This window comes from Notamacropus eugenii, chromosome 3 (genome assembly GCF_028372415.1).
Source record: "Notamacropus eugenii isolate mMacEug1 chromosome 3, mMacEug1.pri_v2, whole genome shotgun sequence".
NCBI classification, from domain to species: Eukaryota; Metazoa; Chordata; class Mammalia; order Diprotodontia; family Macropodidae; genus Notamacropus; species Notamacropus eugenii.
This window is the reverse complement of record NC_092874.1, coordinates 459,693,951-459,708,547: the sequence shown is the minus strand read 5'-3', so window position 1 is coordinate 459,708,547 and position 14,597 is coordinate 459,693,951. Positions and strand designations below refer to the sequence as shown.

The 14,597-nt window shown below is 39.5% G+C and overlaps 1 protein-coding gene across 4 annotated transcripts in view; it reads right to left on the bottom strand.

Annotated features, from left to right (window-relative positions):
* The window catches only part of ADAMTS9 (ADAM metallopeptidase with thrombospondin type 1 motif 9), a 197,033-nt gene that overhangs the window by 75,819 nt on the left and 106,617 nt on the right, over nucleotides 1-14,597 (bottom strand). For all 4 annotated transcript variants that reach the window (XM_072598761.1, XM_072598760.1, XM_072598762.1 and 1 more), the window contains 2 exons: nucleotides 9,880-10,041; nucleotides 6,690-6,866 (listed from right to left, as the gene is read on the bottom strand). In XM_072598761.1, the coding sequence (XP_072454862.1) occupies nucleotides 6,690-6,866; nucleotides 9,880-10,041 (339 nt within the window). The remainder of the gene's footprint in view (nucleotides 1-6,689; nucleotides 6,867-9,879; nucleotides 10,042-14,597) is intronic.

Here is a 14,597-nt window from a genome sequence, read left to right as displayed (position 1 = left end):
TAAACAAAACCAGAAAACAATGCTCCTTTGTGGATATTATATATGAAAAAAATCTAAAACATCAGCTTAATGCTAATATTAATTACCCTGCTACCTAGAAAGATCAGGCTAATGTTAAATTCTATAAAGAAAAAGAGATAGGGTTCCGCATTACCTAGACTAAAAGAAGACTTTTCATCTACATATGTGAAATATCAATCAATTCTGTTCTTAAGCAAGAGTGCTAATTTAGTGATAAGGAATCCCAGTTCTGTTATCTGAGAGTCAACATTAAGATTAGTCAAATGCTGTTGGTATTGGGTGAATGTTGGATTTCAGACAGATCTTAAATATTTTCTACATTCAAAGTTTTAAAAATTCAGTAAAGAAGAAAGTCCATTTCCATATGAACTAAGGATAGCAAATTTGGTTATTTCAAAGACTTGAATGGGATGGCCAGCCAAGTTAGTCAAGGACTGAGATCAATGAATGACAATGGTCAACTTTTGTCTCCAGTCCCCAGACTTCCCCCTGGTGGAATTAAGGAGGATTCCACCTTTCCCAGTTTCATACCTTTAGCTTTCAAGTTTGCATAGAAATTGGAAGGGAGAAGGTCAGCCTTTGGAATTGTGGTGAGCTTACAGCCCTATGACAGTCAAAGAGTACCAGAGATGTACTTTTTTTTCCTAGGGAGAATCTACTTCCAAGAAATGCTGAGCTGACTCTAATTTGTCAGATAAAAAACATCTTAACATTGAGAGTCACCAGGAAAGAAATATTTCAGTGCATTAAAGATCTATGACTTCACTGGGACAGGAAATCCACCAATGCAGATTGCAATAGGTCTATAACTGAGTAGGTAAGTCTTAGAAATTTACCTGAAGCCCTCAGAGCTTAAATGACTTGCCTATGGTTATATGGCTAATAAACCCTGCCTATAAAAGACCAGATTTGAACACAGGTCTTCCTAACTCAGAACAAATTTAGAGGTGGAAGACACCACAGGGGTCATCAGGTCCCCCATTTTATATATAAGGAAACTGAGACCTGAGAAGATTAAAGTGATTGTCCAAGATCGTAGAGGTATTAAGCACCAAAGGCAGGATTTGAACCAAATCTCTGATTCAAGAGTCAGTGGTCTCTTTGTACCATTTATTCTGACACAATGCCTCTCTTGGGTCTAAAGGATAGGTGAAGAAATAGGCATTTTTTCCTGTTTATCAAAAGAACATGTTCTTGTACATCTTTCTAATTTATCCTGTTTTGTGAGTTATTCTTCTTAAAAATAAATGTGTCTCAAATGAACGGAAAGTTGAGATATGCCTTAAACCCTTTTCTGTTAGCTGAATCCAAGAAACAAGGTATTTTCATAACCTAATCAAATTCACGAACAGTAGATATATAGAAAAGGCGACCAATAGTCATTCTATTTTTTGGAGTCATTTTCCCCAACCAAATCTAACTCAACAGCTATGGCTTAAGGTTATCAACATGAACACAATAAGAAATTCATGCATAATTTATAGTTGAGACCCAATGAATCAGTACAATGCATATTAGAAAAGAAAAACCAACAAAATGTTTGGCCCCCAAAATTAGTTGTTTATATCACTGAGAACCATTTCCATGTCAGAAATATTTAGAAAAATATCATTTTAACATGTACAAATGAAACTATCATATTACATGAAAATTGCCATTTGGTTACTCTGATTTCTTGGGAGAGGGGGTGGAATTTACAAAAATGTAGATGTATCATTTTATTATCTCCAAAGAAATATTTACATGCATTTCTGATTACATTCTACTTGTCTTTGAAGGCTGCCAAGAAACACTGATTCTTAAACATGGTATATGAAATTAAATAACAATATTGGAAAAAATAAATATTTTTTATTACATATAAATACATAGAAATCTATATTCCTCAGGATAGTCAGGCAATATTAGGTTCAGTTGCTTTTTTAAAGGTGTTCAAAAATATGAAAGCAAAAATATTTACAATCTTTTTTTATAGCTAGAAGCAGTGAGGTGATGAAAAACACCAAAATCCAACTTTTCCCCTCATACTACATACAGTAGTTGCACACTTTAACATGAAAATGAGGTAGGCACAAATCCATAAGCCAGCAAGGCAGCCACCCAAGCCCAGTTCTTTGGTCCTTAGGGATCGTCAGTTCTCATTATACAAGTTGATAAGTATCATTTCAAAGGCACCTAAACCAGACCTCAGTCACTGAAGAGTTTAAAGGTTTGTCATGAACAACTGGCCTAAGCAGTTTCTACTGGTACAATAAAGTCTATTCAGAGAAAGTCTAGGGAATAGATCACAGACCCATTCAGGGTCTTGAAGTCATTATACAGACTTTTTTTTTTTTTTCCACTTCAATTATAAACATGAATCCATTATCTTGGCATTCTACAATTCTGATGGTTCTACCATCTCCTGACTGTGCTTTCACTATCTAGAACTCTCCTGAGGATTTCCTCCTGGAATCATCAAGTGTATCAATTACGTCTCTCCTTCCTAGGGATGAGGGTAGGGCTTTTTCTACTGAAGTCTCTCCGGAACCCCAAATTCAATGGTAAAACATTACCAGAAACTTGAAGAGCACTTTTGCAGATGAATTTCTTTATATATCCTTGGAATATTTTTTTCAAGAAGACTCTAAACTGGGGTGCCTAGATTCTGATGAGTTTTAAGCCATGCTTAGAAAATCGCTTCTTAGGCCCCCTTCACGTTAGGGGTCCAGGGCTATGGAATCTAAGTGACTATTTGACAAGCCTGGTGGAAAGATCTGGAAGAGTTTGCTGACTGAGGGCACAGCCATATCCTTCTATTACTGAAAACTTCTGCACACAAGGAAGCCTTGGAGGAGTGACTTTTTGTTTTTTGGATAGATTCCATTTTGTGGGAGTAAATTGGGAAAGAAAAGCACAGCTCTGAGAAACTAATGCTGAGACTTGGTAACTTTCTGAAACCTGCTAAAAGTCTTATTTCAAAGCAACATGTTACCACCTCAAGTCGAATATTAGCAAGATTGACAATTCTGATTATCGAAGCACCAAATATAAATGCCTTTAGCAGTTTTATGGCTATTGGTAGAACTGACTGAGGTATGGTTCAATTTAAAGTAGGGAAGAAATATTACCATAGCACCCACAGGAATGAACATCAAGTCTAAAGTCTGCCATGGGAATTTGGAAAAACAAAAATCGATTTAGGACAATCCATTCATGGCCTATGTAGGTATTAAAATAAAGTATTTTAGATTTTAAGCTTTTAAAATTGATTAAAAACACGGTCTCACTTGTTACTGATGTGGTAAGCAATTCGAAAGATGCACGTGGGCAATGGTCACTTTCCCTAGAAAGCTATTTGCGTTTTTAAAGCACTTCTACCCTCAATGTTAGCCATTCACACAAGAGACGGAATAAAGGCACGCTTACATTTCTGTGAACCAAGGTAACAAAGCACCATATTTCTCCTTCAATGCCAGTGTTTTGGTTAAAATAGTGAGCACGTGCAAAAACATTTCAATTCAATATCAACAAATTATACATTTTAAAACCGCTTAAAGCAATATACACATCTAACTTTCAACCTACACTTCAATGCTTAAGGCTCTCCTTGTACATGGGTGGATGTGAGCCTAAGCAAAGGAATCGAGCTGTTCCTAGAGGGGATCAGGAGAGGCAGTGAGGCGTGGTGTGGAGAGCCACACCATAAAGACTTGCATTCAAGATTCGATTCTAGGTCTTAGTCCAGAATTAAGCCCCAAGGTAAGAAGGAAAATTGTGGCCTAGATAGAAAGCTGGCCTCCAACCCAGGGAGATCTGGATTCAACCCTGCCTCTGACACATCCTGGCCACACGACCCTGGGCAAGTTCACTGACTTCTCAGTGTTTGAGGCAACTCTTGGACGCTAAGTGGCAGATAGGATGCTGACCTGCATTGATAAAAAGAGTTGCCTCATCTGAGCATTCCCTATGCTATTGAAATCATGAATAAGAGTGCCAATCAGAAAACTAAATGCTCTGGTTAAAAAGAAAATAGCAAAAACGCATCCTTTTGGGAGCACCAAAAACGGAAGAGATACACAAAGTGGGTGGGAATGGAAGCTGGCAATGTTTGGGACGTACTCCCTTCTACTTACTAAAGGCATTAAGTCTACAGTCCCTAGGGACTTTCTCTTTGGAGCAAATTGTGGAAATGTGAAGACTAACCTAAGCTTGGGCCCCACTGAAGGGACATTTATCAAGGATTTGCACAAAGTATTAACTAGCTATGAGATGATGGGAAAAGACTCTGCTTCTCACTTTCCTCAATGGGAAAATCAAGAGGCTAGATTTAAAAAAAAAACCCATAGGTCCCTTCCTCTTCTTATATACAATGATGTCAACGAAGTTCTTCCCCTTCCCCCTTCTGTTTTCTCAAATAAATTCTTTCTATGTAGAATAAAGTATGAAGATTTATTTATGGAACTAAAGGGTATATAGCTAGGGCAAACACAGATCTATTCTTCAAACCATGGGAAAAGAGCATTTGGGACCACCCAACCTCCACCTTTAAGCTTGAAAGAGGAAATTTTGAAAATCAGGGGTTAGCTAAATTTATGGAACACATTATGCTAAAAGGTCATAAGTACATGCTAAAAATAAAGTCAAGAATGCATAATTATCTAGTAAGGGACCTGGAGATGACTGACCCTCATATTTCTAAGTCAGTATCATGGAAGACATCATGATCTTCCACAAACTATCCCTCGGTCTCATTGTCAGAAGCCTAATAATGCTAGGGAGGAAAAACTACTGATCTGTAGATTTCAGAGAGTCAATGGCATTTCAGATCCTTTTCTTAGGCATTTGACAAGAATTCTATGCTTACAATCTAGCTAATGATAAGTAAGGTTATATTCTAAATCCCTTAGGCTTGGACTTATTCTAAGTACTACATTTATATAACCAGTGCTATAACTTCATCTCAGAGACCAAAGTCAATACATCTTCAGAAATGACATGAAGTACCAGTGATGCCCATAAGTGGACCCATTATGTGACTTACTTTGTAATAGTCGAGAATATTTCTCATAACCACTCTGAGTTTAAAAAAATAAAACAAAACCATCATCTAACAACAATTCAATATAATACTAAATTTGAGTTTAGTGCAAATACTGTCTTCATGTGAAAATCTACTGCATTTACTGAGCAACCATCCCAGACTGCAGGTGTCTCTCCCTCTTGACCTCCCCTGTCCTTACTGTACAATTTACTTAACTGAAATACTATATTTACACAGTCACTGATTCTGTTTACAAAGAGCTGTGCATAAAATTTACACCAGCACATTTGTCAGTAGGAACAGAAGCTTAGATCAAAAAGGAAAAATGGTAAAACTGGTTTTACTGTCTTAATATGAATAACATTTGAGAGCATCTCAACATCCACCAAATCATGAGCTCTACAACCATGTTCACTGTTCTTTAGAGATGCAGTCTCAGCATTCATTAAGTCTGTGGTCAAGATGGGGGTGGAAACATCTCAACAGTCACAACTTCACCAATTTCACCATTGCGTTCACTTTGTCTGCTTTGTACAGTCTTGGCAATCAAGGAGACAATGGTGATGGAAGAAGGTGGAAAGTCAAACTGGTTTGACTATCTTAACATGGGTGAAAACAATTGGAGAATCTCAGCAGTCATCAGATCACCAATTCCCCCACTGTGTTCATTTTGTCTGCTTTGTAAGGATAGCCTTCATAAATATTAAGACCAGAAGGGAGGAAAGTGGCAAAAATGGTTTGACTGTCAACATAGGTGCAAACATTTGGGGCATCTAGACTGCCACGGAATCTTCGATTCTATCATTATCTTCATTTGGACTGTTTTATAGACATCAGTCTCAGTAATCACTAAGTCTGTCACTCTGCACAGTCACTCAAGGTAAAAAAATAAGGAACACAAGCTATCATCAGATAGCGGAATCCAAATTTGCTTTGGCTTCAATAAGTAGATTATTACCCTATTCAATCAAAGACAAAAAGAACCGCAAAAAGTTCAACTTGTACAAAATATATTCAAACAAAAACTGCCAGTATTAAGCTTTGGAAATGAAGGATTTTGAGCTCACCTCCAGTCTGCCAAAAATCAGAGAATTTTTTGTTTTTAATATACCATAAGAGTCATCATCAAAGGATGGACTTACCAGATAATGTTTTGTTTTGGGGTTGTTTTTTGGAGGGGTCATAGCAACTCATGAAACTTGCTATTAAAGTACAGATGGGCTCATGGTCAACACTGATGGTGAGGGAGAGTGGGCTTGTACTGATGAGATCATAGATCCTTGAAGTACACTGAAATGTACATCCCATAGTTGCTACTGGATATTGTCTATAAATATAAAATTGTGGACTATATTCTTCTTTGTTTTAGCTAAGTCCTTTATGAAGTGTACTTGCCCTTTTGAGCCAAGATGGGGGAAGGGAACCCATTGTTAAGTTCTCTCTGTGGTGCATCCAATAGGCCCCAGTCACCTGGTGACCATCCCTTCCACCATAACCAGTCTATTGTCAAAGAGGTTCTGGCAGACACACTACAGCATCTGGCCCAATGGCTCTTCCCCAAACCCCACAGCACAGGGCATTGATAATTAGATGGGTTATGGAGCACTAGACACCAATGAACAAACATTAAGATTTAGGGCCGTACCGAGCTCCAAGGGCCAGAATTCCATCTTGCATCTTGAGGACAAGAATGAGTATTGCACTGCTCGCGATCCGGAGGCTTATCCAGAATTTCACAACTCAGGTCTGTAAATCGTTCCCCATCGGGGCGTTGGCAAGCCACCAATCTAGTCCGTGTTCCTCCACCACATGGCTTGGTGCACTGAAAGACAACGGAGATGAGTGAAGATCATCACAGCAACACACAAGGATTGGAAGTTCTTTTTTTGGGGGGTACTGCAACTTCTCAATCGCAGTGGAATCCCATGATCACATGAGAGGATGGGCAGGTGTTTGACAAATAGGACCACACGTTGAATGGAGAATATGAAAGTCTATAATAGGTAATCTCCACTAATGTTCTACTCTAAATTCTATTAAAGTACAGATGGGGTCATAGCCTACATTGATGGAGGGGGAGGGTGGGACTTGTACTGATAAATCATAGATCCTTGAAGTACACTGAAATGTACATTCCATAGCTGCTACTGGGTATGGTCTATAAATACAAAATTGTTTTGGTATGGAAGTGACCTAGGGGCTAGAAGGCTAAGCCAACAAACATAGGCTTACATAGGTCCTGCCAAATTAGAAAGGTACGTGTGTGCTCCCTACACAAACTCTGGAATTACTGTCTAAGCATCAGCCAACCTAAGTTCAGAGAGGACCATCACTAGCATGTTGGTAACCAGATGATGGTATTTTTTACCCCAACCACAGTACCTCAAGTATGAACTTAGTTGCTACCTGCAAGGGTGGAAGAAGCATTGAAATTCTTTAGGTATAAAGTATTATGGGCAATTGTTTCCTATTCCAATTCACTGCCTTTCCTTTGAGGTCTACATAAACAGAAGACCACCCAATTAAAGGTGAAGGGGGACTTTATGTGATAGGATCCTAGATTCAGAGTCTAAAGGGACCTCAGAGGCCATGGGGTTCAACCTCCTCAGTTTAGAGATGAAGAAAGTGAGACTCAGGGAGGTGGCTTGCCCCAGGTTACACAAGTAGTGCTAGAGGGGAGATCTGAACTTGGGACCTCCAACCCCAGAACACTGGTTCTTTGCATCATGCCAAAGTATCTAAGAACATAATAGAAAAATCTAAGCATATACATTTAAGAATTGTCAGCTATTTCAAGGAGTTTTCTTTATTCCAATCTCCAACATTTTCTTTAGGATTCCATCAAATGGTTTTGAAGCTGAATCCATTTCCTTGAACAAATACTGCATTCTGCAAGGATGAGTAAGCAAACTGGTGGGAATCTGAGGGGAAGTTCTGGTTTCTGATGAAATCAAAGTCTTTTGATATAGGAACAAAATTGTGTTTCTAGGATAACATGCTGGGGAGAAAGGGATTTCATTTTCCTGATGTCATAATGTCAAGAGCCAGGCCTCCCACAGAAACTCCATCCTCTGGCTGGTGATGACAGCATCCATCACACACAACTCTTGACTCTCTTGGTGGTTCTGCAATAGCAGAAGCCCTGCCATAATCCCAGGGGAGAGATTTGGGGGAGAGAAGGGTTGGCTTCTCCAAGGAGTTCAGGAAAACTGGCAACATATACGTACAAGGCCAAGCAGAGCTTCCTCCTCTGTTCTGCTAACAGAGTCTGCCAATATGAGATGACAGAGGCCAACCAAAATCTTGACTGCTGCTTGTGGCCTCTTACTTACATGTTTAACACATGTGAACATAAACAAATGATTTTAGGGAGGCGAATATTTGGAGCCCACCAGGCTCAAAGGGTATCATGTGTGCTTTTTCACGGTTTGCCAACCATCATAGTTAAGACAAGAGAAGAATTTGACAAGGTCTCTTTCATGGTTCTATCCTGTGAATTTGAAAGTTACTAGAAACGGGCTTAGCTACTTCAAGGCAAACTTCACGGCCCAGCAAATTAGAATTTTGAACAAACAACATCTGAGGAGTTCAAAAATAGAAGATGCGTTAATAATTATTCACTCCAAAGAGTAAAACACAGCTCAGATGGGAATAATCGCACTGCATGCATTAAAGCTTTCCAAATTCAGAATATTCGGTCTCTTTTGAACCCAGGGAACCTATGAACAGAAGCAGCAGATTGCATGGAAGGAGATGGACTGAAAGTCATGGGATTGGGGTTGAAAACCTAGTTCTGCCTCTTATAATTCTGTCACCCTGGGCAGCTCCCTGGATTTCTCTGGATCTCAGTTTTCTCTTCTATAAAATGAGGAGGTTATAGGCTAGATGGCTTCTGGGGTTTCTTCTTCCCTTGGTGGAGGATCATGGGAACTTATGGTTGGATAAAAAAAGTAGGCCTAATACTCAAATGAAAAAAAGAGTTGAGAAAAAATATCTACTTCTTAAAGAAAATAAACTCTGGGAATACTTAAAACCCATTAATAATGAGGCAAAAGTCAATACTGCTCCAATGAGTATTCCCATACATTAACTACTGATTACTTACTTAATCAATAAAATACCTTTAAAAGGCCACAAGTGGTTGGCTGCTGTATTTTCCTGAAAGATTCAGAAAAAATTGCTGATAATCCAAGATTATTGCTGTAATGATCCAAATGAATGAGTTTAATAAGAACAATAACGATAGAGCTGACATACAGCTTTAAAGTCTGCAAAGCTCTTTATGTATACTGTTTCATTTAAACATCCTATAAGGTACATAGGGCAGGTAGTATCATCCCCATTTTACAGATAGGGAAACTGAGGTTCAGAGACCTTAAATGAGGGCAGAGGCTGGGAGGGAAGGTGTTGTCTTTTTTATCCTTAGGACCTAGTAAAGAGCTTGCAAAAAGTAGGAGCTTAATAAACACCTGGTGGATTAGTAAATGCCAGAGGCAGATTTTGTCGGTGTTTGCAACTTATTTAAAATATATAATCTATGGGAAAGGTGTTATAATTTAGTGGATAAAGAGTTGGCCACAGAGTCAGGAAGAACTTGATTTAAATTCTTCCTTTAATATACAATGGCTGTGTGACTACCTCTTAATGCCTACAGTTGTCCAATAGGCATTGGTATAGATCGATTTGGTGAAGGCAGGTTTCAACAGGAATAAAATCCCAGGTCCTTAGTCCCCTCCCTCCCCAACCAAATCAAACAGATGATGGGATTATTAGCCTGGAATGGCTGACAATGACTTCCATTAACAAATCAAATAGAAGGCAGTGGGTAATCTCACCTCTCCCCAGTTGCCATAAGCCCACTGAGGACAGGGGCCAGATTCACACGATCTCTGCTCGTCAGGTTTGAGTCTCTCCGCACAATCGTTTGCAGCATATCCATTTTCATCTTGACAGACAACAACTCGCCTCTGGAACCCACCAGCACACGTACTAGAACACTGAACAAATCAATTCAAGAAATTACTCCAAGTCCCTAGCTACCAAGAAGAGCTAATTTCAGACTAATGGGATGAAGAATATCTTGAAAACTGACAAAACGATGAGAAACCATCAAGACAACCACTGGAGTCTACATACTGTTGAGTTGCTCTAAGCACCCTGAGGACAAAAAGCATGTTTGATACTTTTTCTAAACCTTTAAGCAGCTCTGACATATAGGGGAAACAGGCATTCAGAAAATAGTCGTGCAACTATAATGAAAAGGTTAACAGCTAACTGTGAGTAACAGAAAAAACAATAAGGATCCTGGAAAAATAGAAAATGAAACTAGCACTTGGTCACTTACTACCTGAGTCATCTTGGGCAAGTCCCTTAACTGTTCTGGGACTCAGTTTCCTTATATGTAAAATGAGGTCCCTTTCAGCTAAGAGCTCAGATCGTAGGGAAAAGCAGGTTTAGTGCTTTAATGAAAAGTAGTAACTGAAGCACGCATTCTTTAGGAGTACTTTAAGTCCATTTGTAAAGAGACTGATTCCAGTGCTGTTCATGCTTGTTTCTTCAAATGTTATCAACGCATCGAATCACTAAAACACTTCTTCCTAAAAAGCAGTGCCCTCAACGGACCAGGGCAGATGGCAGCGGGACCATTAGCTCCTAGTCTGGAACATACAGTGAGATGTGGTCAATGGAGCTGGTGAATACATTTACTTAACGGCTTTGCTTTCCTACATAGGATGAATAGGATGACGATGATGTGTGTATGTGTGTGTGAGGGCAGGGGGGGCGGTTTGCAGGCAGGAGCATCTATCCAGAAATGACTATGCTGAAAAAAAAAGGTATTTTTTAAAGGGGAGAGGGAAAGAAAACTTTTTTCCCTTTTCAGAACACAATCACATTTATTGTTTCATGTCATCTCCACAGCATCCATCTGAAAGGTGAAGGGGGTGAGATTTAAAAAAAAAGAATTTGCCATTCAGAACTCTAAATGCTTATTTCATGATCAGCTCTCTACTCCAGTGCTCAGCTTCCTTCACAACCGGTGAGCCAATTCCTGCTCTTGGTGAATATCTAGTGATATTCTGTGGAAAGGAAAGCGTGCTCTTCACAATGCTCACATTATAACACCCAGATGTTCTGACTTTAAAGTAGAAGGATCTGGGCTCCCATCCTTAACCTTAGGCTTGTCACTTAATGTCCTTGGGACTCAGTCTTTCCCTCTATAAAAAGGGGGCTGGATGAGATGACCTTTAAGGTCCTTTCTAGGTCTAAATCAATGAATAGGTAAGGAATTCTTCAATATAATGCCTGGGACTACCTATTTTCTTTCCAGTCCTTTCCCAACATTTCATAGCAATATAAAATATATAAATATATAAAATATAGTAATAGCTTATTGCACTTTCACTTCTGCAAATGTGCTTTGGTCAAGTCCATATAGTCAAATTTCCCTCCAGAAACATTTTGATCCTCATTATTTCCCATCATGCTTCTCAGACCCAACAATGCCACCACAGGAACTTCCCATGCTGTTTTTGCATAGCTTTCTCATTTTAGCTGCATCTCAGGAGTATTTCTCCTTTGCATAATTTCCTTATCTTTCTAACTCTCTGTTTGCTGGCTCCCCTTGTTCAAACTAGCCTGATTCACCTATAAAGGAACCATCTGTTAGAAAAGCAATCCAGTTCCCAAGATCCTATAAGCCTTGAGTTGAATCAGCAACAATTTCGAGGTCTTTGTTCAGATATTGAATTTTTAAGCCTTATCTAACCTCAAACAAATGCTATTATTATTTCAAAACAAAAAATATCATTAATTCTTCCATCTTCATCTTACACCAAGGTATTTCCTTCCTTACCACAGTCCTCTTGCCCACTGCCATTATCTGCTGTTCGGAATTATAATCCTTGCCCTCACTGGTCAAACAAGGGTTGTTTTGTTTTTAAACTGCTATCTCCAATACCAGTTTGCACGCACAATAAATTATTCCTTTTCTTTGGGGAATCAATTTGATATATACGAATGTGTTTGTGTGTGTTTGTACTGTTTAGTTCACACAGATCTCGTACTATATCCCCAAATGATTCTGGCTGGAATGCTACGGATGGCCTTCAAAATACCGAGGTTTGTGATTTTTCGGACACCTCCCCCACAGTGGCCAGTTCTGGAAACAAACCAAATTAAGTCTGTCATCGGGTCTGGCCATGCCATTCCTTGTAACTTTACAAACCAAAATATCATTCCTTGCCTACTACTCCCTATATGAGTTGGAATATCCCTATTAGAATGTGAAGTCCTTGAGAGAAGTGAGCCTCGCATTTGATAATTGTATCCCCAGCACTTGGTATAGTTCCTCTGCCCTTTCCTCCTCTTCTCTCCTCCACTCTCCAGTCCTGTCCTCTCTTCTCCCTCCCTCTCCTCTCTTTCCCTCCCTTCTCCATGCTCCCCTCCCCTCCTCTTCTCTTCCACTCCCCAGCCCTAACCTCTTTTCTCTCCTTCCCTCCTCTCTATTTTTATCCTCCCCTCTCCTTCCCTTCCCTCCTCTCTTTTCCTCTCCTTCCTCCCTTCCTTTCATTCATCATAAACACTAAGTAATCCAGTTTGAATTCTGAGCCCTGAGTAAATGTGTCAGAAAAGATTTCTTGTCTTTGAGAATGGAAAGGGAAACAGATTTTCAGTTTTTCCCACCTGGATGACACTGCCTGTATTTTGCTACACTAAAAAGATGGGGTGGTGGGCTGGGAATCAAGGAAATCTGAGTCCATCCCCCAGCTCTGTGACTTAATTTATCTGTGTGTCTGTACATCTTTCCTACTCTCCCCCTCCCAGTTGTTGATAGAGCTCAGTACCACAAGGAACTTGTTGAACTTTGAGTCAGAAAGATGAGCTCAAATCCTGCTTTAGGTATTGTCTAGCTGGGTGACCCTGGGCAAGTCACTTAACATCTCACAGTCTCAGTTTCCTTACCTGTAAAGTGAGTATAATATCTCATCTACCTCTAAGAGTTATTGTGAGAACCAAATGGGATAACATACGTAAAGTACTCTGCAAACCACAAAGCATGACGTAAATGCTGGCTTATTTTGTTTCTTCCACAAACTTATCTTCTATTTACTTAATATACATGCCCATAGAGACATGTTATTTTCTCCGGTAGAATACAAACGCCTCAGGTTTGTTTGTTTGTTTTCAATCTTTGCATCCCTAGCACTTAGCACACACAGAGGCAGTTAATTAAAGCTTGTTAAACATTTAAGCGATATATGATCCGGAGTTGATCTGTTGGCATCTAGGTTCCTCACTCAACTCTGTAGGACTTCACTAAACAGAACTGGAGCCTTTCTGGTGGAGTTATATTAAATTCATAAAGCCTGCACTGCTTATCTTTTAATTATGTTGTGTTTGTCGAAGAGGACCATGACATCAAGATGATGACATGACATGAGTTGACTTTGATTTGAGTGAGGGAGGGCTGTGTGAGGTCAGCCTCACTTTCTCCTCCTGAGCTATCTGGGTCCAGTGACATGATATCCATCAGGATGACTGGAGCTGGCCCAGGATGCAAAGGGAGACCCTTTGATTATATATTACTTTATAGAATTCTCAAGTTATTTCAGTTCCTCAGTTCATCTCTCCAATAATCTGTTTGGTTCTCAAAGGCAATAACCACACCAGATGTCTCCTCTCCATTTTCCTCAATGCTTAGCCCTATACTGGCCCAGAGGTTCAAAGCTCTACCGGAGGAGATGATCTAGTCCAACCCGATGATTTTACCGATGAGGAACCAGAGAACTCAAGTGACTATTTAAATGTTTGGGTTAGTTAGTCCTGGGCAAGCTTCTTGAATTCTCTGGTAGTAAAGCTGAGATTTGAACTGAGGTCCTTTGACTCTATGACTTTACTACTCTACCCATTAGTAGGCAGATACTCAGTCAATTTTTAACTCTTTCACTTAGGTGTTTATTTAGTCCTTGACCTGCAATTTCACCAGTCAGGAATTCCTGTCTCATAGCGTTGCCTGGGGGCACTTAGAGATTAAATGTCTTACCCAAGGTCATATAGCCAATATGTGTCAAAGGCAGGATTTTAGTCCAGATGTTGAGAACTTTAAGGCTGGCCTACAACTCTTTTTAGTGTGCTAAAACCTTTATGTGTATTTCTAGATTTAGATTTGGGAATTTACACCAATGCCCAAATGTCTATTTGAAAGCTCTGCTTACAATTCTGACTAGTTTTATTTGACATTCCTTTGGATATCTATCATAACTCTGGAACCCAGTGATACATCCCTCCTGTCAGCCAGAACTTTCCTCTGACATTTACAGGTACTCAGCTATCTGAACACCTGTGATTTTGCTAGCAAGCTTCTGGTGCTCTCTGGGTGATTACAATAAAAAACAAACACAAAACAAAACAAACCAAAAAAACCCCTTTCTGCCACTTTCTCCACTCTCTCCACATCAGTTAAATGCAAGTGAAACTTACGTAAGTATAAGGGAACACTGTCATTCCGTCAACCAATCCTTTGACAAGAAGGATAGAGCTCTGGAGAGCTGCA